This window comes from Protomyctophum bolini, assembly GCF_963924005.1.
Source record: "Protomyctophum bolini genome assembly, chromosome: 12".
In the NCBI taxonomy this organism is placed as follows: Eukaryota; Metazoa; Chordata; class Actinopteri; order Myctophiformes; family Myctophidae; genus Protomyctophum; species Protomyctophum bolini.
The window spans coordinates 43,194,071-43,222,061 of record NC_137873.1 but is presented as its reverse complement, the minus strand read 5'-3'; the positions used below and the strand labels follow the sequence as shown (position 1 = coordinate 43,222,061).

Sequence of the window (27,991 nt, the reverse complement as noted above, 5' to 3'; positions counted from 1 at the left end):
GTCGAGGCTACCTCCCAGTGGGACGTGGTCCTTGGTCTGCCCCGGGGTCTCCTCCCAGTGGGACGTGATCCTCGGTCTGCCCCGGGGTCTCCTCCCAGTGGGACGTGATCCTTGGTCTGCCCCGGGGTCTCCTCCCAGTGGGACGTGGTCCTTGGTCTGCCCCGGGGTCTCCTCCCAGTGGGACGTGGTCCTTGGTCTGCCCCGGGGGTCTTCTCTCAGTGGGACGTGCCTCGAGGACCTCCCTAGGGAGACGTCCGAGAGGCATCCTAACCAGATGCTCGAACCACCCAAGCTGGCTTCTTTCCAAGCGAAAAAAGCAGCATCTCTACTTATTTGTGTAGTTTATTTATTTGAAATGTATGGTTTTTATTTGCAGTTGTGTGTGTATATTTTTAACTTTTTATGTGAACCCAAGAACGACTTGTTGCCGTCATGCCGATACTTGTAGTTAATGGCGATCCTAAATACAAAATACAAATCTTATCAAGAGGCCATAACCAACCATAACCCTATTTGCTCAAACTACAATGAGAAATGTCCAAGCAGAGAAACCACAAACCAAGTTTTTTTTGTTTTATTTCGTTTTTTATAGGCAATAGGCATGTCACAAATCACGATTATGTAACACTTGTCATTAAAGACAAATTATTGTTACTTTATCTAAAAAAAAGTAAGAGGAAATGAAAATGTAAAAGATTTTGTTAAAAAAAAATTAACTTAACTTAAAAACGCAAAACTAAATTGTAATATTACAAACTAAATGTAATATTCAAATGCGGAAATGTGATTTGCCACAGCTTATGTGATGCTTGGTTACACTTACTTTTGGTCTTTTAGACTAAGACTGAGCCCATCTTCACCATCATTTATTCATTGTCACCACTCACTCACATCCCTCTACCTCTCTTTACCTCCCACATGTGAAGACACAGGAGGACTAAACGCAAGACAACTGAACCACTCAAGCATTTAACAGCAAGTGAGTCAGACCTAAGGCAGTAAAGGCCTATTCATGCTCAGGTTTTAGGTGATAAGGTGACCACGGTGGTTAAGTAAAAAGTGAAAGTAAAGTAAGGTGGTGAGCCGCTTAACACATGATTTTTGTAGTCACCTTATCACCTAAATCTGGAGTATGAATAGGCCTTTAAGGCTCATACATAGTCTGGATTTACGGTGGTGGGGTGACCACCGAACTACAACATGACGTCACAAGCCACGGTGAAGAGCAAACCACCGCCACCGCTCCAGCCCTTCTCTCTGTTTTTACTCCCCACCGCTTAACGTTATTTCAGCTCCGGTGGTCAGTTTACCACCAGAGCGGTGGTCACCTCACCACCTAAAATCTGGAGTATGAATAGGCCTTAAGGCACACCAAAAATAACCGAAGCTCACCACGTAAATGCGTTGTTGTGAGCTTGTAGATGGGCCATTCTTATTGGCACGCGAGACCGAGATGATAAACGGTATAAATCAATCAGGGCTCAACGCGTTGTTGAGCCAAAGGAACCCTGGCCAAAGGAAACGAGAGGAGTGCACGTTAGCGTATTGATGATGTGTAACACATGCGTTTGGAAATGTCCTATTCAAAAACGTGTTGGATTTTCTTTTTGCTTCAAGGCTGCTACTTCCTTCTGGAGTACGAGCGTCTCTGGTGGGACCTCTGTCTGGAGCCGGAGGAGGAGAGCTTGGAGCCTGAGAGCAGACAGAATGGAAGTTAGCAACAAAAAAAAAAGAATATATCAAAAATGTATGAAGTACTGCAAGATATCAAACCCCCTTCATTTGATAACACTAAATTGGCTTGGGAAACAGATCTGAAACAGACGTGACGTTTTCGGACGAGTCTTGGCTTAACTGTCTAAGAAGAATTCACACCACCTCCTTGTGTATGAGACACGGCCTCATCCAATTCAAGGTTGTACATAGACTCCGCTCCACTACTCCAATGAAAAGCCAAGATTTACCCTGGTTTTGATGCTGGCTGTCCGAGATGCCAGCACAAGCCTGCCACGCTGGGTCACATGTTCTGGTCATGCCAATCATTAGTCGAGGCAGTGTCTTATGTATGTGGTGGAACGGTGGATCCCTGCCCGGTGATTTGCTGTTTTTGGGGTGTCTCCAATCGAGGAACGGCTCCACGGGTCTTCAGGCAAACGCTGTGGCATTCACAACGCTTTTGGCTCGTAGATTGATACTTCGACAATGGAAGTCGGGGAAACCTCCCTCGTTCAGACAGTGGGTCAAAGAGGTTCTCTCCATGATTCCCCCCTAGAGAAACTAAGGTACAACCGTAGTGGTTCTAAAGATAGATATACATTGTGACTTGGACCCCTTTCATGGAGTTTGTGGAAAGTATACCTTTCACTTAAACCCATATTCCCCTGTACAATCTGATACCTCACACCAAACCTGACGTTGGGCGACCTCTGGTTAGAGGCCCTCAGTAAGTAGACAGTTGGATATAGAGCAATTTACTATCTAAACTGAAAATGCTGTTTTACCCTTTTTTATTTTTTATTGATTTATTGATTTATTTTTACTATGTTCATTAGTACTTTCAATACTAGTTTACTGATTACTTTTACTGTCTTGTACTGTCTGTCTTTGTTTTATTTGTCTTGTTGATTGGGGGGGGGGATATTTACATGTCGGATACAACAAAATGTACACATATGTTTATTCATTGCTGCATCAATAAAAAATAGAAATAAAGTGTTTAAAAAAAGAATGGCAGTTAGCCAGGAGGAGGAGCAGCCTAGACAAACTGGCATCGAGAGTAGAGGAGCTCAGATATCTCAGCTATGCTACATACAGTATATGACATGCATGGTGTAGTAGTTATATGTCTGCTGTCGAGAGGAAACCTCATAACTCCAAAATGTTCATTTATCAGGAAATGAAAAATAAATAAAAATCTGGATATATATATATTTTTTTAAACAAAGCAATACAGTCTCATCAGAGTTGGTGGTGTAACTTTATCTATTGTCAATTGCTTCCATGAGAGGGGGAGAGGTGGTGGAGCTAGTTGCTTTAGCAGACATTTTGAGGGTCCAATGGAAACAGAGGTTTTGTCCAAAGCACTTTTTACTACTTTCCATTGGTTCAATATTTTCGAAACAACACACAGACATAAGGGTGTTCAATAGCACTGATTTATGCCAAGGTATCTCAAACTTCAGGTCAAAAGGGAAAAAAAATCCACTTTTTTTATTTGGCAACTTTCAAACAGTTTGAAGTCGATTGTAGAAAAATTGCATTGTGTGTGATGATACCTTTTCTGCATTAGCAAGGCTCTGACTTACCAAATGGCGAGAAGACAAAGCCACCGAATGTAGTCGTAGCAGGTCCTGGAGTGAGGAAGGGGTTGAGAGGGTTGACAGGGCTTTGGTCTAGTCCAGGTGCAGGAATCACTGCAAAGGCACAGAAGATGGACAATGTTAAACGGCAGTGAATCTTCTGGTCAAACCGTTGAAGAGACACTTCACCCTCATTTTCACCCTTTTCGCAAAAAAAAAGATATGTTAATGACGTTTAGAAGATTTAAAACACTTTCCTGGGGGTCTTTATGTGTGTAATATGTGGTTTTAGATATTTTAGATTTTAGCAGTGTACATGATAATAATAATAATATCTCAAACGTATATAGCGCTTTTCTGAGTACCCAAAGACGCTTTACATGGGGGGTCTTTACAGAGAACAACAATAAAATAATAATAATTTAATAGAAAAAAGAAATAATCACTAGAAGCTAAAAATCATTAAAAGACAGTGAAAAGGGAAGGCAATGTTGAAGAGGTGGTTCTTGAGGTGTGTTTTGAAGGTTTGGAGGCATCTCTGAGTGCTAACTCTGAGAGTGTACAAATGGACCCGATACATTAACATTGATTTCACAATATAAATGGGGATCTCAGAGATAGAAATGCCATTAAATGGGGGTCCGTAGACCAATTAATGCATGTCAAACTGGGGGTCCTTGAAATTTAATTAAATTAAATTTAATCACTGCTAGAGCCGTAAAAATCTTCTCGTATGGGGGTCCCTGCCTGGCATATCTCTTCAAATAGGGGTCCGCAAGCTAATTAGTGTCAATTTGGGGGGTCCTTGACCTTGGCATGAAAACATTTGGGAACCACTGGACTACACTTGATGAAATGTTGTTTGCTAAAACACACAACCTGGACACCCCTGGCATGCCAATACTTCAAGTTTTACAGTCTGAAAACGGATATAACTACAATCCCAGTGAAATCACTCACTTGAAAACCAGACAAAGTAAAAGACAAAACATATCAGAGAAAACTCGCCTTGAGTTGAGTCCATTTGGACAATTGTTTGTTCGGCGGGCTGTGTCGATTCTGGCTGTTCTTGCTGTGTGCTCGGAGTCGGGCAATCAATGATTGTCACCTCTCTCACTAGAAAAACAAACAAACAAACAAGCAGATCAACATGAAGAAGACAGAGTGAGTTATTTGTCAGTGTTCAGTGTAGTGTTGAAGAAGACACAGTGAGTTATTTGTCAGTGTTCAGTGTAGTGTTGAAGAAGACAGAGTGAGTTATTTGTCAGTGTTCAGTGTAGTGTTGAAGAAGAAGACAGAGTGAGTTATTTGTCAGTGTTCAGTGTAGTGTTGAAGAAGACAGAGTGAGTTATTTGTCAGTGTTCAGTGTAGTGTTGAAGAAGACAGAGTGAGTTATTTGTCAGTGTTCAGTGTAGTGTTGAAGAAGACAGAGTGAGTTACTGTATTTGTCAGTGTTCAGTGTAGTGTTGAAGAAGACAGAGTGAGTTATTTGTCAGTGTTCGGAGTAGTGTTGAAGAAGACAGAGTGAGTTATTTGTCAGTGTTCAGTGTAGTGTTGAAGAAGACAGAGTGAGTTATTTGTCAGTGTTCAGTGTAGCGTTGAAGAAGACAGAGTGAGTTGTTTGTCAGTGTTCAGTGTAGTGTTGAAGAAGACAGAGTGAGTTATTTGTCAGTGTTCAGTGTAGTGTTGAAGAAGACAGAGTGAGTTATTTGTCAGTGTTCAGTGTAGTGTTGAAGAAGACAGAGTGAGTTATTTGTCAGTGTTCAGTGTAGTGTTGAAGAAGACAGAGTGAGTTATTTGTCAGTGTTCAGTGTAGTGTTGAAGAAGACAGATTGAGTTATTTGTCAGTGTTCAGTGTAGTGTTCTTCAGCTAGTGATCTGTACCTTTCTCTAGTGTTCTTCAGCCAGTGACCTGTACCTTTCTCTAGTGTTCTTCAGCCAGTGACCTGTACCTTTCTCTAGTGTTCTTCAGCCAGTGACCTGTACCTTTCTCTAGTGTTCTTCAGCCAGTGACCTGTAGCTTTCTCTAGTGTTCTTCAGCCAGTGACCTGTACCTTTCTCTAGTGTTCTTCATCAGCTAGTGACCTGTACCTTTCTCTAGTGTTCTTCAGCCAGTGACCTGTTACCTTTCTCTAGTGTTCTTCAGCTAGTGACCTGTACCTTTCTCTAGTGTTCTTCAGCCAGTGACCTGTACCTTTCTCTAGTGTTCTTCAGCCAGTGATCTGTTACCTTTCTCTAGTGTTCTTCAGCTAGTGACCTGTACCTTTCTCTAGTGTTCTTCAGCCAGTGACCTGTACCTTTCTCTAGTGTTCTTCAGCTAGTGACCTGTACCTGTCTCGTAGATGCTGCCGAATCCACCTTGACAGACTTCCTGCAGCAGGTCTTTAAAGCTGGAGACCGCCGTCATCACGGGGCCGAAGGTGAAGCTGGTGTCAGCGCTGACCGACGGTAAGGCTTCCACTTCCAGAGGATGAAGGGACTGGCAGCTCTAGTGGAACAAAGATGGACCCAAAGACAACGACCAACGCATGGGTTTAAAGTGACTTTATCTTAGCATCAAGTAAAAAAGCAATCACACGACGCTGGTAACAAACAGGACCCACCAACGAAAGATCAATGGATGGACATTATCGAGGAACTGCATTCTATGGAAAAACTAACATTCATACTGAGACTACAAGAGGATAAATTCTATAAAAAAATGGGAAAAGTGGAATCTCTTCTCTCAGCCTAGCGATATTGCAATAGGATTTCATTGAATGTTTATTGTATGAAAAATGCAATTTACTTTTTGTCCTTTTTCTTTCCCGTATTGTCTTGTTAGTTGAGTTTTCTGTTTGTGTCTGTTCTTCCTTCAATAAAAATGAAGTGAAAAAAAGTTTATCTTAATCCATTCTGGGCGGGAACCCCTTTTTGGTGTTTTTAAGCATCATGTTATACTTTAGCTATTGAAAAATAGCAGATCTAGATCTGCTATTTTTTGATAAAATCGTGAAAATGTGGCGCACATTTCGAATATATATTCTTTCAGAGCGAACGTTTTAAACTCAAATCCTTGCTTCTTCTGGGGGTACCTGGAACAACATATTTTCAGATGGGGGTCAGTGGCCAATTACATTAGAAACATGGGGTTTTTCTGTAAACGGGGTTAATCGAAACCTCTGCGGTTCTATCATTGGGCGGCTTTCTGTTAACCCATTTTGGGCGGGCACCCCTTTTGGTGTTAGCATCATGTCATGCTTTAGCTATTGAAAAATAGCAGATCTACAAGCTCATAGCGCGCCACCGAGTGGCGCGCTACGAGCTTGTAGGTCTGCTATTTTAGAAAAATCGAAGAACGACTGACATTTTTAGAATCTGATCTCAGGTCAGAATGGATTAATCAGACCAGTGTGTGTCCAGTGGAAACCTTGTATGAATCTGATCTCAGGTCAGAATGTAAAAAATGTAATGCTGTCTGCGAGCACATGTGGCCGAGGAACGCACATGTGGGCCGGTCCCCCCCCCCCCACCTAGCCACAGAAACATCTCTGCTTTTGCATGTGACGTGACAGACAGAGACAGTGGACCTTTCATTTCCTTTTATTCCTCATAACAAAGATGCCATTGCCTGGCCCTGTATCTCAAATGGTCAAATAAATATTTGATTAAGGTAACATAATATGCATTTTGTATTCTTTCTGTACATCAGCAAGATGTAGATTTTTATGTTAAGACAGAAATGAAGATTCTCAGATCCTTTTTTTTACACCCGCCGCTTATCAACTAACCGGTTAATGGATCGATAAGGTTATCAAAACGTATCAATTATCAATTAATTAATTAACCCATTCTGGGCGAGAACCCCTTTTGGTGTTTTAAGCATTAGGTTATGCAGGTCTGATATTTTTGAAAAATCGTGAAAATGTGGCTTAAATTTTGAATATATATTCTTTCAGAGCGAACGTTTTTATTAACAAATGTTTTTGCTTCTGGGGGGGGGTCACTGGAACAACATATTTTCAGATGGGGGTCGGCGGCCGATTACATATATTTCTGGGGGTCCTTGACATGAAAATGTTTGAGAACCACTGACAGAAACATGGGTTTAACTGGCATTTGTAGAATCGTCCTCAGGTCTAAATGAATTAATTGATAATTCCCATCCCTACTCCCAAGATTCAAGATTTTTCAAGATTCAAGATTCAATGATTTATTTGCCATGTCAACAAGTTGATAGGAATTTGTCTTGGTTCATATACTCAACATATACAGACAACCATAGATACACAAACAAGAAGGACAGTACAATACAAAAACAAAAACCAGCAGCATAGGAAATTACATTCAGTTTTTTTAAAGTGCTATAATTATGCATATACTATGAGTTCAGATGTCTAATGGCTACGGGGTAAGTGAGTGCTATCCCTGAAGCGACATGTTGAGCTCTGGATACTTCTATATCTCCTGCCTGATGGGAGGAGATTGAAGAGGTGATGTGCAGGATGATGGGAGTTGTCTGGAATGTTTATATGTGCCTTCCTAATTATTCTGGTGGAATGGAGTGAGGAAAGTGTAGGGAGGCTGCATCCTATGTTTTTTGATGCGCGACGTACCACTCATCAGCATCAACAGCTAGAGCATACAGGTACTTCCATGATGAGTCTCATACTACTCAGAGTGAGTAGTATAATAGTGTGGGGGATCACTACCAATTCTGACCACTAGTGGCGCTAGTGAGCAATTTAATGCATAAATTATGCAAATGAGTAATTAAAATTCTCGACATTCCATGAATTCCATATATATAATTAGCATAATCATAAATCATAAATATCCATAAATATAAATATCCATAAATATAATTAGCATATAATAGTTTATAATTAAATAATAATAAATAATAAAAACTAATAATAGGTTATTTATAAATCTATAAAATGCATGATGTGGGGTATGTGTGTGTGTGTGTGTGATTAGCTGATCTCATCTCTCTCTCTCCCTCCATGTGCTATGCCTCCCGCATACAGAGATGCTGACTCGAAGGTGTGAAAAACAAACAAATGTAAATTTGTTTGTTTGTCCCTGGGGGTGAGGTGGGGGGATGGGCTCCCAGTCTTTGTGGATTGCCATGGGCCAGACATGCAAATTAAATGAAGCGGGGGTGGGGTGGGGGGATGGGTTCTAACCAGGTGCCAGGTGCGACATGCAAATTAAATGAAAGCGCGGGGGTGGGGTGGGGGGGGTGGGGCCCCCCTCTTTGTGGAATGCTAGGTGCCAGACATGCAAATTAAATGAAGCGGGGGGGTGAGGTGGGGGGGTGGTATCTAAACAGGTGCAAGTTAGATAAACAAGGGGGTGGGGTGGGCTCTAACCAGGTGCTAGTAGTAAAATGCAAATTAGATAATCACAAAGGTGGGGGTCCTTATCTTTGAAGTGAATTGTATGCATAAATTAATCAAGGTAGTATTTAAATTCCGTACATACATTGACAGTGGGTGTGTGATTCCACCTAGTGGTCAATATCTATATAAATATTTACACTGCAATACCATTTATGCCCTGATGTGATCTCAGTCATCTAGGGAAATGTTTTTCAATCATTGGTCTGGGGACCACCAGTGGTCCTTGAATGTAATTATTGTGTAAGTCAAGGATATCCCCCTAGTGGTCAATTTCTATAAATATATTTACAACTGCAATACCATTTATGCCCTGATGTGATTTCAATCACCTAGGGAAATGTTTTCAAGCAATGGTCTGTGGGCTACCGATGGTCTTTGAGAGGGTTCAGGTGACCCTCCCCAGCTAAATCATGGAGAGTTGGTAACCAAATAGTCTCCTTATAGATCTTTAACTCTATACTGTTCAAAATGTTGGGTCTTTGAATATTGTATGCTTCATGTGGTACTAATGTGTTGGGGTTATTGTCTGTCTTGTATTATTTTTGGTGTTTTGTGTTGTCTCTTTGAATTTTTATGGTTCATGTTGTCCAAAGGTGTTTGGGTTATTGTCTGTCTTGTATTATTTTTGGTGTTTTGTGTTGGGATCTTTGCATTTTTTATGTTTCATGTTGTCCAAATGGGTTGGGTATTGTAAATCTTGTATTATTTTTTGTGTTTTGTGTTGTGTCTTTGAATTTTGCATACTTCATGTGGTACTAGGTGTTTGGGTTATTGGCTGTCTTGTATTATTTTTGGTGTTTTGTGTTGGGATCTTTGAATTTTTTATGTTTCATGTTGTCCAAATGGTTTGGGTATTGTAAATCTTGTATTATTTTTTTGTGTTTTGTGTGGTGTCTTTGAATTTTGCATGCTTCATGTGGTACTAGGTGTTTGGGTTATTGTCTGTCTTGTATTATTTTTGGTGTTTTGTGTTGGGATCTTTGAATTTTTTATGTTTCATGGTGTCCAAATGGGGTTGGGTATTGTAAATCTTGTATTATTTTTGGTGTTTTGGGTTGTGTCTTTGAATTTTGCATGCTTCATGTGGTACTAGGTGTTTGGGTTATTGTCTGTCTTGTATTATTTTTGGTGTTTTGTGTTGGGATCTTTGAATTTTTTATGTTTCATGTTGTCCAAATGGGTTGGGTATTGTAAATCTTGTATTATTTTTGTGTTTTGTGTTGTGTCTTTGAATTTTGCATGCTTCATGTGGTACTAGGTGTTTGGGTTATTGTCTGTCTTGTATTATTTTTGGTGTTTTGTGTTGGGATCTTTGAATTTTTTATGTTTCATGTTGTCCAAATGGGGTTGGGTATTGTAAATCTTGTATTATTTCTTGTGTTTTGTGTTGTGTCTTTGAATTTTGCATGCTTCATGTGGTACTAGGTGTTTGGGTTATTGTCTGTCTTGTATTATTTTTGGTGTTTTGTGTTGGGATCTTTGAATTTTTTATGTTTCATGTTGTCCAAATGGGGTTGGGTATTGTAAATCTTGTATTATTTTTTGTGTTTTGTGTTGTGTCTTTGAATTTTGCATGCTTCATGTGGTACTAGGTGTTTGGGTTATTGTCTGTCTTGTATTATTTTTGGTGTTTTGTGTTGGGATCTTTGAATTTTTTATGTTTCATGTTGTCCAAATGGGGTTGGGTATTGTAAATCTTGTATTATTTTTGGTGTTTTTGGGTTGTGTCTTTGAATTTTGCATGCTTCATGTGGTACTAGGTGTTTGGGTTATTGTCTGTCTTGTATTATTTTTGGTGTTTTGTGTTGGGATCTTTGAATTTTTTATGTTTCATGTTGTCCAAATGGGTTGGGTATTGTAAATCTTGTATTATTTTTTGTGTTTTGTGCTGTGTCTTTGAATTTTGCATGCTTCATGTGGTACTAGGTGTTTGGGTTTATTGTCTGTCTTGTATTATTTTTGGTGTTTTGTGTTGGGATCTTTGAATTTTTTATGTTTCATGTTGTCCAAATGGGGTTGGGTATTGTAAATCTTGCATTATTTTTTGTGTTTTGTGTTGTGTCTTTGAATTTTGCATGCTTCATGTGGTACTAGGTGTTTGGGTTATTGTCTGTCTTGTATTATTTTTGGTGTTTTGTGTTGGGATCTTTGAATTTTTTATGTTTCATGTTGTCCAAATGGGGTTGGGTATTGTAAATCTTGTATTATTTTTTGTGTTTTGTGTTGTGTCTTTGAATTTTGCATGCTTCATGTGGTACTAGGTGTTTGGGTTATTGTCTGTCTTGTATTATTTTTGGTGTTTTGTGTTGGGATCTTTGAATTTTTTATGTTTCATGTTGTCCAAATGGGGTTGGGTATTGTAAATCTTGTATTATTTTTGGTGTTTTTGGGTTGTGTCTTTGAATTTTGCATGCTTCATGTGGTACTAGGTGTTTGGGTTATTGTCTGTCTTGTATTATTTTTGGTGTTTTGTGTTGGGATCTTTGAATTTTTTATGTTTCATGTTGTCCAAATGGGTTGGGTATTGTAAATCTTGTATTATTTTTTGTGTTTTGTGTTGTGTCTTTGAATTTTGCATGCTTCATGTGGTACTAGGTGTTTGGGTTATTGTCTGTCTTGTATTATTTTTGGTGTTTTGTGTTGGGATCTTTGAATTTTTTATGTTTCATGTTGTCCAAATGGGTTGGGTATTGTAAATCTTGTATTATTTTTTGTGTTTTGTGTTGTGTCTTTGAATTTTGCATGCTTCATGTGGTACTAGGTGTTTGGGTTATTGTCTGTCTTGTATTATTTTTGGTGTTTTGTGTTGGGATCTTTGAATTTTTTATGTTTCATGTTGTCCAAATGGGTTGGGTATTGTAAATCTTGTATTATTTTTTGTGTTTTGTGTTGTGTCTTTGAATTTTGCATGCTTCATGTGGTACTAGGTGTTTGGGTTATTGTCTGTCTTGTATTATTTTTGGTGTTTTGTGTTGGGATCTTTGAATTTTTTATGTTTCATGTTGTCCAAATGGGGTTGGGTATTGTAAATCTTGTATTATTTTTTGTGTTTTGTGTTGTGTCTTTGAATTTTGCATGCTTCATGTGGTACTAGGTGTTTGGGTTATTGTCTGTCTTGTATTATTTTTGGTGTTTTGTGTTGGGATCTTTGAATTTTTTATGTTTCATGTTGTCCAAATGGGGGTGGGTATTGTAAATCTTGTATTATTTTTTGTGTTTTGTGTTGTGTCTTTGAATTTTGCATGCTTCATGTGGTACTAGGTGTATGGGTTATTGTCTGTCTTGTATTATTTTTGGTGTTTTGTGTTGGGATCTTTGAATTTTTTATGTTTCATGTTGTCCAAATGGGGTTGGGTATTGTAAATCTTGTATTATTTTTTGTGTTTTGTGTTGTGTCTTTGAATTTTGCATGCTTCATGTGGTACTAGGTGTTTGGGTTATTGTCTGTCTTGTATTATTTTTGGTGTTTTGTGTTGGGATCTTTGAATTTTTTATGTTTCATGGTGTCCAAAGGGGGTTGGGTATTGTAAATCTTGTATTATTTTTGGTGTTTTGTGTTGTGTCTTTGAATTTTGCATGCTTCATGTGGTACTAGGTGTTTGGGTTATTGTCTGTCTTGTATTATTTTTGGTGTTTTGTGTTGGGATCTTTGAATTTTTTATGGTTCATGTTGTCCAAATGGGTTGGGTATTGTAAATCTTGTATTATTTTTTGTGTTTTGTGTTGTGTCTTTGAATTTTGCATGCTTCATGTGGTACTAGGTGTTTGGGTTATTGTCTGTCTTGTATTATTTTTGGTGTTTTGTGTTGGGATCTTTGAATTTTTTATGTTTCATGTTGTCCAAATGGGGTTGGGTATTGTAAATCTTGTATTATTTTTTGTGTTTTGTGTTGTGTCTTTGAATTTTGCATGCTTCATGTGGTACTAGGTGTTTGGGTTATTGTCTGTCTTGTATTATTTTTGGTGTTTTGTGTTGGGATCTTTGAATTTTTTATGTTTCATGTTGTCCAAATGGGGTTGGGTATTGTAAATCTTGTATTATTTTTGGTGTTTTGGGTTGTGTCTTTGAATTTTGCATGCTTCATGTGGTACTAGGTGTTTGGGTTATTGTCTGTCTTGTATTATTTTTGGTGTTTTGTGTTGGGATCTTTGAATTTTTTATGTTTCATGTTGTCCAAATGGGGTTGGGTATTGTAAATCTTGTATTATTTTTTGTGTTTTGTGTTGTGTCTTTGAATTTTGCATGCTTCATGTGGTACTAGGTGTTTGGGTTATTGTCTGGCTTGTATTATTTTTGGTGTTTTGTGTTGGGATCTTTGAATTTTTTATGTTTCATGTTGTCCAAATGGGGTTGGGTATTGTAAATCTTGTATTATTTTTTGTGTTTTGTGTTGTGTCTTTGAATTTTGCATGCTTCATGTGGTACTAGGTGTTTGGGTTATTGTCTGTCTTGTATTATTTTTGGTGTTTTGTGTTGGGATCTTTGAATTTTTTATGTTTCATGGTGTCCAAAGGGGGTTGGGTATTGTAAATCTTGTATTATTTTTGGTGTTTTGTGTTGTGTCTTTGAATTTTGCATGCTTCATGTGGTACTAGGTGTTTGGGTTATTGTCTGTCTTGTATTATTTTTGGTGTTTTGTGTTGGGATCTTTGAATTTTTTATGGTTCATGTTGTCCAAATGGGTTGGGTATTGTAAATCTTGTATTATTTTTTGTGTTTTGTGTTGTGTCTTTGAATTTTGCATGCTTCATGTGGTACTAGGTGTTTGGGTTATTGTCTGTCTTGTATTATTTTTGGTGTTTTGTGTTGGGATCTTTGAATTTTTTATGTTTCATGTTGTCCAAATGGGGTTGGGTATTGTAAATCTTGTATTATTTTTTGTGTTTTGTGTTGTGTCTTTGAATTTTGCATGCTTCATGTGGTACTAGGTGTTTGGGTTATTGTCTGTCTTGTATTATTTTTGGTGTTTTGTGTTGGGATCTTTGAATTTTTTATGTTTCATGTTGTCCAAATGGGGTTGGGTATTGTAAATCTTGTATTATTTTTGGTGTTTTGGGTTGTGTCTTTGAATTTTGCATGCTTCATGTGGTACTAGGTGTTTGGGTTATTGTCTGTCTTGTATTATTTTTGGTGTTTTGTGTTGGGATCTTTGAATTTTTTATGTTTCATGTTGTCCAAATGGGGTTGGGTATTGTAAATCTTGTATTATTTTTTGTGTTTTGTGTGGTGTCTTTGAATTTTGCATGCTTCATGTGGTACTAGGTGTTTGGGTTATTGTCTGGCTTGTATTATTTTTGGTGTTTTGTGTTGGGATCTTTGAATTTTTTATGTTTCATGTTGTCCAAATGGGGTTGGGTATTGTAAATCTTGTATTATTTTTGGTGTTTTGGGTTGTGTCTTTGAATTTTGCATGCTTCATGTGGTACTAGGTGTTTGGGTTATTGTCTGTCTTGTATTATTTTTGGTGTTTTGTGTTGGGATCTTTGAATTTTTTATGTTTCATGTTGTCCTAATGGGTTGGGTATTATAAATCTTGTATTATTTTTGGTGTTTTGGGTTGTGTCTTTGAATTTTGCATGCTTCATGTGGTACTAGGTGTTTGGGTTATTGTCTGTCTTGTATTATTTTTGGTGTTTTGTGTTGTGTCTTTGAATTTTGTATGCTTCATGTGGTACTTCAAAATATTATTAATACAAACAGGCGGCCTGTTGTATTAATATAATATTTTGAAGTACCACATGAAGCATACAAAATTCAAAGACACAACACAAAACACAAAAAATAATACAAGACAGACAATAACCCAAACACCTAGTACCACATGAAGCATGCAAAATTCAAAGACACAACCCAAAACACCAAAAATAATACAAGATTTATAATACCCAACCCATTAGGACAACATGAAACATAAAAAATTCAAAGATCCCAACACAAAACACCAAAAATAATACAAGACAGACAATAACCCAAACACCTAGTACCACATGAAGCATGCAAAATTCAAAGACACAACCCAAAACACCAAAAATAATACAAGATTTACAATACCCAACCCCATTTGGACAACATGAAACATAAAAAATTCAAAGATCCCAACACAAAACACCAAAAATAATACAAGCCAGACAATAACCCAAACACCTAGTACCACATGAAGCATGCAAAATTCAAAGACACCACACAAAACACAAAAAATAATACAAGATTTACAATACCCAACCCCATTTGGACAACATGAAACATAAAAAATTCAAAGATCCCAACACAAAACACCAAAAATAATACAAGACAGACAATAACCCAAACACCTAGTACCACATGAAGCATGCAAAATTCAAAGACACAACCCAAAACACCAAAAATAATACAAGATTTACAATACCCAACCCCATTTGGACAACATGAAACATAAAAAATTCAAAGATCCCAACACAAAACACCAAAAATAATACAAGACAGACAATAACCCAAACACCTAGTACCACATGAAGCATGCAAAATTCAAAGACACAACACAAAACACAAAAAATAATACAAGATTTACAATACCCAACCCATTTGGACAACATGAACCATAAAAAATTCAAAGATCCCAACACAAAACACCAAAAATAATACAAGACAGACAATAACCCAAACACCTAGTACCACATGAAGCATGCAAAATTCAAAGACACAACACAAAACACCAAAAATAATACAAGATTTACAATACCCAACCCCCTTTGGACACCATGAAACATAAAAAATTCAAAGATCCCAACACAAAACACCAAAAATAATACAAGACAGACAATAACCCAAACACCTAGTACCACATGAAGCATGCAAAATTCAAAGACACAACACAAAACACAAAAAATAATACAAGATTTACAATACCCAACCCCATTTGGACAACATGAAACATAAAAAATTCAAAGATCCCAACACAAAACACCAAAAATAATACAAGCCAGACAATAACCCAAACACCTAGTACCACATGAAGCATGCAAAATTCAAAGACACAACACAAAACACAAAAAATAATACAAGATTTACAATACCCAACCCCATTTGGACAACATGAAACATAAAAAATTCAAAGATCCCAACACAAAACACCAAAAATAATACAAGACAGACAATAACCCAAACACCTAGTACCACATGAAGCATGCAAAATTCAAAGACACAACCCAAAACACCAAAAATAATACAAGATTTACAATACCCAACCCCATTTGGACAACATGAAACATAAAAAATTCAAAGATCCCAACACAAAACACCAAAAATAATACAAGACAGACAATAACCCAAACACCTAGTACCACATGAAGCATGCAAAATTCAAAGACACAACACAAAACACAAAAAATAATACAAGATTTACAATACCCAACCCCATTTGGACAACATGAAACATAAAAAATTCAAAGATCCCAACACAAAACACCAAAAATAATACAAGACAGACAATAACCCAAACACCTAGTACCACATGAAGCATGCAAAATTCAAAGACACAACACAAAACACAAAAAATAATACAAGATTTACAATACCCAACCCATTTGGACAACATGAACCATAAAAAATTCAAAGATCCCAACACAAAACACCAAAAATAATACAAGACAGACAATAACCCAAACACCTAGTACCACATGAAGCATGCAAAATTCAAAGACACAACACAAAACACCAAAAATAATACAAGATTTACAATACCCAACCCCCTTTGGACACCATGAAACATAAAAAATTCAAAGATCCCAACACAAAACACCAAAAATAATACAAGACAGACAATAACCCAAACACCTAGTACCACATGAAGCATGCAAAATTCAAAGACACAACACAAAACACAAAAAATAATACAAGATTTACAATACCCAACCCCATTTGGACAACATGAAACATAAAAAATTCAAAGATCCCAACACAAAACACCAAAAATAATACAAGACAGACAATAACCCATACACCTAGTACCACATGAAGCATGCAAAATTCAAAGACACAACACAAAACACAAAAAATAATACAAGATTTACAATACCCACCCCCATTTGGACAACATGAAACATAAAAAATTCAAAGATCCCAACACAAAACACCAAAAATAATACAAGACAGACAATAACCCAAACACCTAGTACCACATGAAGCATGCAAAATTCAAAGACACAACACAAAACACAAAAAATAATACAAGATTTACAATACCCAACCCCATTTGGACAACATGAAACATAAAAAATTCAAAGATCCCAACACAAAACACCAAAAATAATACAAGACAGACAATAACCCAAACACCTAGTACCACATGAAGCATGCAAAATTCAAAGACACAACACAAAACACAAAAAATAATACAAGATTTACAATACCCAACCCATTTGGACAACATGAAACATAAAAAATTCAAAGATCCCAACACAAAACACCAAAAATAATACAAGACAGACAATAACCCAAACACCTAGTACCACATGAAGCATGCAAAATTCAAAGACACAACACAAAACACAAAAAATAATACAAGATTTACAATACCCAACCCATTTGGACAACATGAAACATAAAAAATTCAAAGATCCCAACACAAAACACCAAAAATAATACAAGACAGACAATAACCCAAACACCTAGTACCACATGAAGCATGCAAAATTCAAAGACACAACACAAAACACAAAAAATAATACAAGATTTACAATACCCAACCCATTTGGACAACATGAAACATAAAAAATTCAAAGATCCCAACACAAAACACCAAAAATAATACAAGACAGACAATAACCCAAACACCTAGTACCACATGAAGCATGCAAAATTCAAAGACACAACCCAAAAACACCAAAAATAATACAAGATTTACAATACCCAACCCCATTTGGACAACATGAAACATAAAAAATTCAAAGATCCCAACACAAAACACCAAAAATAATACAAGACAGACAATAACCCAAACACCTAGTACCACATGAAGCATGCAAAATTCAAAGACACAACACAAAACACAAAAAATAATACAAGATTTACAATACCCAACCCCATTTGGACAACATGAAACATAAAAAATTCAAAGATCCCAACACAAAACACCAAAAATAATACAAGACAGACAATAACCCAAACACCTAGTACCACATGAAGCATGCAAAATTCAAAGACACAACACAAAACACAAAAAATAATGCAAGATTTACAATACCCAACCCCATTTGGACAACATGAAACATAAAAAATTCAAAGATCCCAACACAAAACACCAAAAATAATACAAGACAGACAATAAACCCAAACACCTAGTACCACATGAAGCATGCAAAATTCAAAGACACAGCACAAAACACAAAAAATAATACAAGATTTACAATACCCAACCCATTTGGACAACATGAAACATAAAAAATTCAAAGATCCCAACACAAAACACCAAAAATAATACAAGACAGACAATAACCCAAACACCTAGTACCACATGAAGCATGCAAAATTCAAAGACACAACCCAAAAACACCAAAAATAATACAAGATTTACAATACCCAACCCCATTTGGACAACATGAAACATAAAAAATTCAAAGATCCCAACACAAAACACCAAAAATAATACAAGACAGACAATAACCCAAACACCTAGTACCACATGAAGCATGCAAAATTCAAAGACACAACACAAAACACAAAAAATAATACAAGATTTACAATACCCAACCCCATTTGGACAACATGAAACATAAAAAATTCAAAGATCCCAACACAAAACACCAAAAATAATACAAGACAGACAATAACCCAAACACCTAGTACCACATGAAGCATGCAAAATTCAAAGACACAACACAAAACACAAAAAATAATACAAGATTTACAATACCCAACCCCATTTGGACAACATGAAACATAAAAAATTCAAAGATCCCAACACAAAACACCAAAAATAATACAAGACAGACAATAAACCCAAACACCTAGTACCACATGAAGCATGCAAAATTCAAAGACACAACACAAAACACAAAAAATAATACAAGATTTACAATACCCAACCCATTTGGACAACATGAAACATAAAAAATTCAAAGATCCCAACACAAAACACCAAAAATAATACAAGACAGACAATAACCCAAACACATAGTACCACATGAAGCATGCAAAATTCAAAGACACAACCCAAAACACCAAAAATAATACAAGATTTACAATACCCAACCCCATTTGGACAACATGAAACATAAAAAATTCAAAGATCCCAACACAAAACACCAAAAATAATACAAGACAGACAATAACCCAAACACCTAGTACCACATGAAGCATGCAAAATTCAAAGACACAACACAAAACACAAGAAATAATACAAGATTTACAATACCCAACCCCATTTGGACAACATGAAACATAAAAAATTCAAAGATCCCAACACAAAACACCAAAAATAATACAAGACAGACAATAACCCAAACACCTAGTACCACATGAAGCATGCAAAATTCAAAGACACAACACAAAACACAAAAATAATACAAGATTTACAATACCCAACCCATTTGGACAACATGAAACATAAAAAATTCAAAGATCCCAACACAAAACACCAAAAATAATACAAGACAGACAATAACCCAAACACCTAGTACCACATGAAGCATGCAAAATTCAAAGACACAACCCAAAACACCAAAAATAATACAAGATTTACAATACCCAACCCCATTTGGACACCATGAAACATAAAAAATTCAAAGATCCCAACACAAAACACCAAAAATAATACAAGACAGACAATAACCCAAACACCTAGTACCACATGAAGCATGCAAAATTCAAAGACACCACACAAAACACAAAAAAATAATACAAGATTTACAATACCCAAACCATTTGGACAACATGAAACATAAAAAATTCAAAGATCCCAACACAAAACACCAAAAATAATACAAGACAGCCAATAACCCAAACACCTAGTACCACATGAAGTATGCAAAATTCAAAGACACAACACAAAACACAAAAAATAATACAAGATTTACAATACCCAACCCATTTGGACAACATGAAACATAAAAAATGCAAAGATCCCAACACAAAACACCAAAAATAATACAAGACAGACAATAACCCAAACACCTTTGGACAACATGAACCATAAAAATTCAAAGAGACAACACAAAACACCAAAAATAATACAAGACAGACAATAACCCCAACACATTAGTACCACATGAAGCATACAATATTCAAAGACCCAACATTTTGAACAGTATAGAGTTAAAGATCTATAAGGAGACTATTTGGTTACCAACTCTCCATGATTTAGCTGGGGAGGGTCACCTGAACCCTCTCAAAGACCATCGGTAGCCCACAGACCATTGCTTGAAAACATTTCCCTAGGTGATTGAAATCACATCAGGGCATAAATGGTATTGCAGTTGTAAATATATTTATAGAAATTGACCACTAGGGGGATATCCTTGACTTACACAATAATTACATTCAAGGACCACTGGTGGTCCCCAGACCAATGATTGAAAAACATTTCCCTAGATGACTGAGATCACATCAGGGCATAAATGGTATTGCAGTGTAAATATTTATATAGATATTGACCACTAGGTGGAATCACACACCCACTGTCAATGTATGTACGGAATTTAAATACTACCTTGATTAATTTATGCATACAATTCACTTCAAAGATAAGGACCCCCACCTTTGTGATTATCTAATTTGCATTTTACTACTAGCACCTGGTTAGAGCCCACCCCACCCCCTTGTTTATCTAACTTGCACCTGTTTAGATACCACCCCCCCACCTCACCCCCCCGCTTCATTTAATTTGCATGTCTGGCACCTAGCATTCCACAAAGAGGGGGGCCCCACCCCCCCCACCCCACCCCCGCGCTTTCATTTAATTTGCATGTCGCACCTGGCACCTGGTTAGAACCCATCCCCCCACCCCACCCCCGCTTCATTTAATTTGCATGTCTGGCCCATGGCAATCCACAAAGACTGGGAGCCCATCCCCCCACCTCACCCCCAGGGACAAACAAACAAATTTACATTTGTTTGTTTTTCACACCTTCGAGTCAGCATCTCTGTATGCGGGAGGCATAGCACATGGAGGGAGAGAGAGAGATGAGATCAGCTAATCACACACACACACACACATACCCCACATCATGCATTTTATAGATTTATAAATAACCTATTATTAGTTTTTATTATTTATTATTATTTAATTATAAACTATTATATGCTAATTATATTTATGGATATTTATATTTATGGATATTTATGATTTATGATTATGCTAATTATATATATGGAATTCATGGAATGTCGAGAATTTTAATTACTCATTTGCATAATTTATGCATTAAATTGCTCACTAGCGCCACTAGTGGTCAGAATTGGTAGTGATCCCCCACACTATTATACTACTAGAGTGGCGTCGTTACCTGAAGGAACTGAATGTGGTCCTCGGTTTGTGAAAGCTTCTCCAGTTCATCGTCTCTCGTCTTCAGCTCCATCATCCCCTTGTGGAGCTTCTTCAGCACCTTCTCGGCCTGGCCCACGGCGGTCTTCTGCTGGGCTCGGATCATCTCCCTCACCTCGAACCGCTTCAGCTCGATGTTATGGATGAGGGCGGTGAACAGCCGGTCACACTCCTCAATGGTGGTCCGCGTGGAGCGCTGGGTCGAGAAACATACGGCATCCATACGGTCATTACATAAAAAGACTTGCTCGTAAATAGATAGATAGATAGATTTCTTTATTGTTGTGTCATGCACCAAAGGCGCCCAGCCCACATGGACTTACAGGACACACCATAACATTGCTTCAATATTGCATTGTGTACAATAAACAGATTTGTTTTGTTGATATTCCATTTTTTTTTTTACACTCTTACACTCTACACTTTTTTAAAACATTCTGCCTTATTTCCCACGCCCTGCATAAAAAGTCAGCCAAATAAATCTATTATACTTTAGACATTGTGATGTTTATGTTGTGGAATAGTAGTGCTCTGTGTGGGGCTTACTTCAGAATATTGGCCTGAAAGGTGGACGTATGTATTAACCCATTTAGACATTAGGCATTATTCTACAAAAGTCTTCTAAATCCTGAGCTTTTTCTGAAAAACCCATCTTTCTATGTTAGTCGTTCTCAAACATTTTCATGTCAAGGACCCCCAAAAATATATGTAATTGGGCCGCCGACCCCCATCTGAAAATATGTTGTTCTAGGGACCCCCCAGAAGGACCCCCCAGAAGCAAAGATTTGAGTAAAAAAAGTTCGCTCAGAAAGAATATATATTCAAAGATTTGCGACACATTTTCACAATTTTTCAAAAATAGCAGACCTACAAGCTCGTAGATCTGATATATTTCACTAGCTAAAGTATAAAATAATGCTTAAAACACCAAAAGGGGCTCCCGCCCCAAAATGGGTTAAACCATTGAGACCAGATTCTACAGATGCCTTCTAAATCATGGCAGTTTTCAGATGCTTCTATGTCAGTGGTTCTCAAACTATTTCATGTCAAGGAAACCCAGAATAATATGCATTTGGCCGTCTGAAAATATTTTATTCCAGGGACCCCCCCCCCCCCCAAAAAAAGCAAAGATCTACAACCTCGGCTTGTAGATCTGCTATTTTTCAATAGATAAAGTGGTAAAAAGCTAAAGTGACACAGATGGATATTGGGAACTACTCACAGTCAGAGACATGATGGCTTGTTGCAGCTCCTTCACCTCATGGTCCATTCTCTGGATTCTGTGCTGAGAGCTTCGCTTCATTTCCACCAGCTGAGCCTAATAACAACAATATTGAACTATACCGATTAGGATGAAAACATGCTTTCGGTTCAGTCTTGCTTCTTTGTACAAGACCAGTCTGAAGTGAGTGGTGAAACAGTGCCCCCTGCTGGTACTCTAAACATAGGGACATTGCTGTTCCTTGGAGTGGTTGCACTTGCACCACTCAAAAAAAGGAACATAGAAGCAAAGTGCGGGGGAAAAAAGCAAAGCAAAATGACTTTAATTAGTAAGTTAGAAAATAGTAAATAAATGTGTTAATATATAAATGTGTACTCTGTGTAGGTGTGGGGGCAATGTCAAAATATCGTTTTATATAAATAATCCAAAGAATAGCCCATCTACAAGCTCACAACACATTGTGTACATCTATTACCATTTTCTAAATATGTTTTTGCTGCATCCCCTGGATGGACACCAGTCACAGCATAGTATAGTAAGGGCCAGAAGTACCACAATACAACAATGATCTGGTACCACCCACCTACGTATAGAACAAACATGGGTAATAATGCTAAATGCTCCGTCTACTGCACAGTGTGGAATGGCATGACACCATCCCCCATGGATTAAAGCAAAAATAACATCTCACTCAATATTTGTACTGTAGGCCTTATACACGGATCATTATATTATAATGCAGTAGGCTTTATTCTCATCAGCAGCAGTAGGTGTTTTATTCTTACTGTAGGCCTTACACGGATCATTGCGAACGCAGTGAGCACTTACTATGAGACCTAGCAGATCATGTCTGTCTGTCTGTGTGTGTGTCTGTGTGTCTGTCTGTCCCGCTATCCAAATATGGAGTGTGTTGCATCAGCAATCACTCAGCTCCATATATGGGCACAAAAGGGGCCAGGTCCACTCAGCTCCATATATGGGCACAAAAGGGACCAGGTCCACATATACAGTAACAGCGGGACAGACACACAGACACTCAGCTGCGTTCGCTTCCCGCGTTTGCGCGTCTTACTGGTTATATTATAATGCAGTAGGCTTTATTCTCATCAGCAGCAGGAGGTGTTTTATTCTTACTGTAGGCCTTACAGGGATCATTATATTATAATGCAGTAGGCTTTATTCTCATCAGCAGCAGGAGGTGTTTTGACACTCTTTATTCCCATTATTACCGATTATGAGCATTCCAATGATTGCACCAATTGTGATCTTTTCCTAAGGCAGTAAAATATAGCGCATTTTAACCCATTTTGGGGCGGGAACCCCTTTTGGTGTTGGCATGTCGTTATGATTTAGCTATTGAAAAATAGCAGATCTACAAGCTCATAGCGTGCCACCGAGTGGCGCGCTACGAGCTTGTAGGTCTGCTATTTTTTGAAAAATCGAAAAACAGAAAACTGTCAGGTTTTTTCAAAATCTGATCTCAGGTCAAAATGGGTTAAATATACAGTATCACGACATCGACGGTACACACAAAAAACGTCATACCCGTTTCTCCTGCACTTCCGTCTCCGCCAGCACGGTGTCGTGGCCCTTGTGTTCGTGCGTCAGGCACAGGTAGCAGATGCACTGCCGGTCGGTGCGACAGTACACCTCCAGCAGCTTGTCGTGGAGGTGGCAGATGGTGTCCTGGAGGTTCCCGGAGGCCGGCACCAGCTTGTGCTTCTTGAAGGCGGCCGACTCGTAGTGGGGCTGGAGGTGCGCGTCGCAGTAGCTCGCCAGGCACACCAGGCACGACTTGACGGCCTGGTTCTTCGGGGCGGTGCAGACGTCGCACGCCACGTCGTCGGGTCCCGCTACGCTCGGTGGCGCGGCCGCCGCTGTTGATGTCGTCGCTCGATCGCCTGGCACCGCCGCAGAGGAGGAAGTGTCCTGGAGATGGTGTTGATTTTTTTTACAGCAAAATTTTAGTTTTAGTCATAGTCTTTTTCCAATACATTTTTATTTAGTTTTAGTCATATTTTAGTCACCCGCAATGTTGTTTTTTTTTTGTCAAATATGTTTTTATTGAACAGATAAATTATTACAAACATTATGATATGAAATACTTTTTTTATGAAACAAAATGAAATAAAAAATAAAAAATAAAGACAAAGAAATGCCTTAACCCTCCCACCCATACTGCTCATTGACACTGCATACTATATAATAAGATGATAGAAAGCTCATGGAAAACATCTGAAAAGAAAATGGCGTACAGTCAACCATATCAATGGTATCCTGTCTATTAATCGTTTCTACTCAGGTAATGGACAGGGCGCAGCCAAATCTTATCAAACTGTCTCTCCCTGTTTCTCAGGAAATACCTTATTCTCTCAAGATGAAGTGTACTAGTCATTTCATTTAACCAGTGTCACCCGCAATGTTTTAGTGTTAGTCTAGGTTTAGGTCTCAATGTTCAAGGTTGTATTTTATTGGTACATCTTGGGTACAGGTACATAAGAGTAAAGCTCCAGGTGGTCCCCAGTTAAATGATGGAAGACTTGGTAACTAAATGGACCCTCGAAGATCTTTAACTCTGGAGTCTAAAAGTTGAGTTCATTTTACACTCTCTAAAGTTAAATAATTGTTAAACATCTGCATTAGTTAATTTACAAGAAGTCTACAATTAGAGAATGTTAAATAATTGTTATTTAGATTTTGCCTGTACCTAATGGTACCGACTACAAGCTCACAAGACATTGTACATCATGGAAATGTGGACAAAATCTTATCCAACGATAACAAAATATTCTCTAGTTTTGGGTCTGAGAGGCTAAATGTCAGCAAAGTGGTTCCGTGGCTCAACATAATGCTGATAATAATGGCCCTTGATATGGAAAAAGGTTGAAAACGACTGCTTTATTTGGTTTTTGTATTCAGTTTTCTGGGCGGGAACCCTTTTTGGTGTTTTAAGCATTACGTTATACTTTAGTTGTTGAAAGAATAGCAGATCTATACAAGCTCATAGCACGGCACCGAGTGCCGCGCTATGAGCTTGTAGATCTGCTAAAAAAAAAAAAATCGTGAAAATGTATCGCAAATATCTTAACATATATTCTTTCATTTTCGTTTTTTTAACTGAAATCTTTGCTTCTGGAGGGTGCCTGGAACAACATATTTTCAAATGGGGGTCGGCGGCCAATTACATATAATTTTTGGAGTCCTTGACATGAAATAAGTTTGAGCACCACTGCTATAGAAACAGGTATGTCGGAAAACTGTCAGGATTTCGACGTCAGGTCTAAAACCATCTCAGAGTTGCTCCCTCTCTCCTCTCTTTCAAAACCTCACTCAAAACCCACCTCTTCAAAATAGCTTTCCCCAGTTGACGTCTCGTTTATCCTTTTATCTTTTTAACCCTGTATCTGTTATGTTTTACTTTGTTTTTTTTCTCTTAATAAAGTCTGTTCCTAGTGTTCCCTTGTAAAGCGCTTTGGGTATTTAGAAAAGCGCTATATAAATCTGAGCCATTATTATTATTATTTAAATGGGTCGACAATACCTGGAGATTGGTCCTCCTGACCCGGTCCACCACGTCAGCCAGCATGGTGTTCCTCCCGGGCAGCGGCCTGGGGTTGAAGGTCTGCCGGCACTGAGGACAGCCGTACAGGCCCAGGTAGTCGTCCTGGTCCCAGTAGCGCTGGATGCAGCCCGAGCAGTAGCTGTGGCCGCACGGGATGGTCACCGGCTCCTGGATTTATAACAACGTAGGGCATTTAGCAGACGCTCTTATACTCCAGAGCCACTTTACATTAACCCATCGTGGGCGGGAACCCGTTTTGGTGTTTCAAGCATTATGTTACACTTATACTTTAGCTATTGAAAAATAGCAGATCTACAAGCTCATAGTAGATGTGCCGAGTGCCGCGCTATGAGCTTGTAGGTCTGCTATTTTTGAATATTTTTGTGAAAATGTGGAACACATCTTTGAATATATATTCTTTCAGAGTGAATGTTTTTAACTGCTTTTTTAATTGCTTCTTGGGGGGGGGGGGGGGGGGGGGTCCCTGGAACAACACATTTTCAGATGGGGGTCAGCGGCCAAATACAGATAATTCTGGGGTTCCTTGACATGAAAATGTTTGAGAACCACTGACAGAAACATAGGGTTTTTGTCAGTATTTAGAAGGCATTTGTAGAATCGTCCTCAGGTCTAAATGGGTTGCAAGAACAAAAACATGGCAAATACAACAACATCAGAGTTCACTTCAAGGGAAAAGGCTGGCTCATCTCAGGCAGTCTTTTAAAGGTTCAGGCGTGCGCTGCATGGGTGCAGATTCAAATATATAGAAAGAGAATAAAATCTGCACTCTCAGTCGTAGTAAGAGTCTTGTTTACTAAAGTAGATGATCCACAGCAGCAGTCAAACAAGACAAACGCGTTTCGGCTCCGCAGGCCTTCTGACAAATCTCTACTTTATTAAACAAGACTCTTACTACTATTCTCTTTCAATACAACAACATATAATAAAAAATAGTTATCATGAATCATACGTTATTACGTAAACTAAGCAATTAAGTAACAGTAGGAATATCTATATAATTAAACTATGCATTATACTAGTGCAGTAGTGCTATGTCTACATAAAATGCTATCTAAGTTACATAAGTTGAGCCTCTGCATAAGCCTGTAAGGTCGTCACGTTGAACGTACATTCTGTACATATAGAGATGTATTTTAATCGATTCTGACATTTTCAACCTTCGATTCTGCCCTGCAGTATCGAAGCAGTAGAAGGCTATTAGCCTTGGACCAGAGCTATATTAGCCCCTTTCGGGAACCTCGGTTACCTTTTATGTATTTTGCCGTCCAAAATACAACCCGAAAGGGGTCCTACAACTACAACCTATCTCAAACCCTCACCCTAAACCTAACCTCCCACGGGGGGGGCGTGAAAAGGGTTGCAAACCACGGTCTTGGAGAGTATAGTACAATCTTAGGCTATAGAATTAGCTATCAGCTGGTCCATAGCATTGGAGCATTAGATACAGGGTGCCGTCGTTCAAACGAATTCAAGCACAAGTCAATACAAAAACTGCTATGAAAAGCACTAAGACTATGTTTACATCAGGGTCCTCCATGGAAAAGTTGAACCTTTTCTGTATTTGGGACGTCGGTCGGTACAAAGTACAATAGGGTCCTCCATTTTCAATTCAGATCGGGACATTTAAAGACCACCACGCACATACCTTCAGCACGTCCAGACATATGGAGCAGTTGAACTGGTCCCGGTCCAGGACCACTCCTCCACCACCACCACCACCACCACCACCACCTTGGGCCATTATTATCTTGGGTTTGGGGTTGTTGTTGTTGTTGCTTTCTGTACCAAATAAGATAAAACGTCGAGGTGGAAAACAACAAATAGTGACAGCTGCTTTTCGCTTTGTTTACACCTCTGTGCACAGGAAGTGACGGTAGTGACGGACACCGAGGGGCGTGGTGGTCAGCACTTGCGCCTGCGTGGAAGCACTGGCCCCGTTTATATTTTATTTCTAACAAAATAATAATAACACGAGTTTAGAATTA

At 38.2% G+C, this 27,991-nt stretch overlaps 1 protein-coding gene across 1 annotated transcript; it reads right to left on the bottom strand.

Moving 5' to 3' along the window:
* Positions 1–588: 588 nt before the first annotated feature.
* LOC308325508 (E3 ubiquitin/ISG15 ligase TRIM25-like) lies at positions 589–27,857 on the bottom strand. Its single transcript, XM_080778026.1, has 9 exons — positions 27,652–27,857; positions 25,965–26,153; positions 23,969–24,352; positions 22,424–22,519; positions 21,164–21,397; positions 5,631–5,787; positions 4,308–4,415; positions 3,306–3,413; positions 589–1,692 (listed from the first exon to the last, which is right to left on the bottom strand). The coding sequence occupies exons 1-9, from the start codon at positions 27,745–27,747 to the stop codon at positions 1,622–1,624; spliced, it is 1,443 nt and encodes a 480-aa protein (XP_080634152.1). The 5' UTR covers positions 27,748–27,857; the 3' UTR covers positions 589–1,621.
* Between the last annotated feature and the right edge of the window lie 134 nt (positions 27,858–27,991).

What these genes read in the sequence shown, in the direction of transcription:
- LOC308325508 (XM_080778026.1), bottom strand. Translation starts at nt 27,747, where the DNA reads ATGGCCCAAGGTGGTGGTGGTGGTGGTGGTGGTGGTGGAGGAGTGGTC. An exon ending in CCAAATGGACTCAACTCAAG is followed by an intron (nt 3,414 to 4,307) that starts GCGAGTTTTCTC and finishes GTGCCTTTGCAG; the next exon opens with TGATTCCTGCACCTGGACTA. An exon ending in CTTTGTCTTCTCGCCATTTG is followed by an intron (nt 1,693 to 3,305) that starts GTAAGTCAGAGC and finishes GTCTGCTCTCAG; the next exon opens with GCTCCAAGCTCTCCTCCTCC.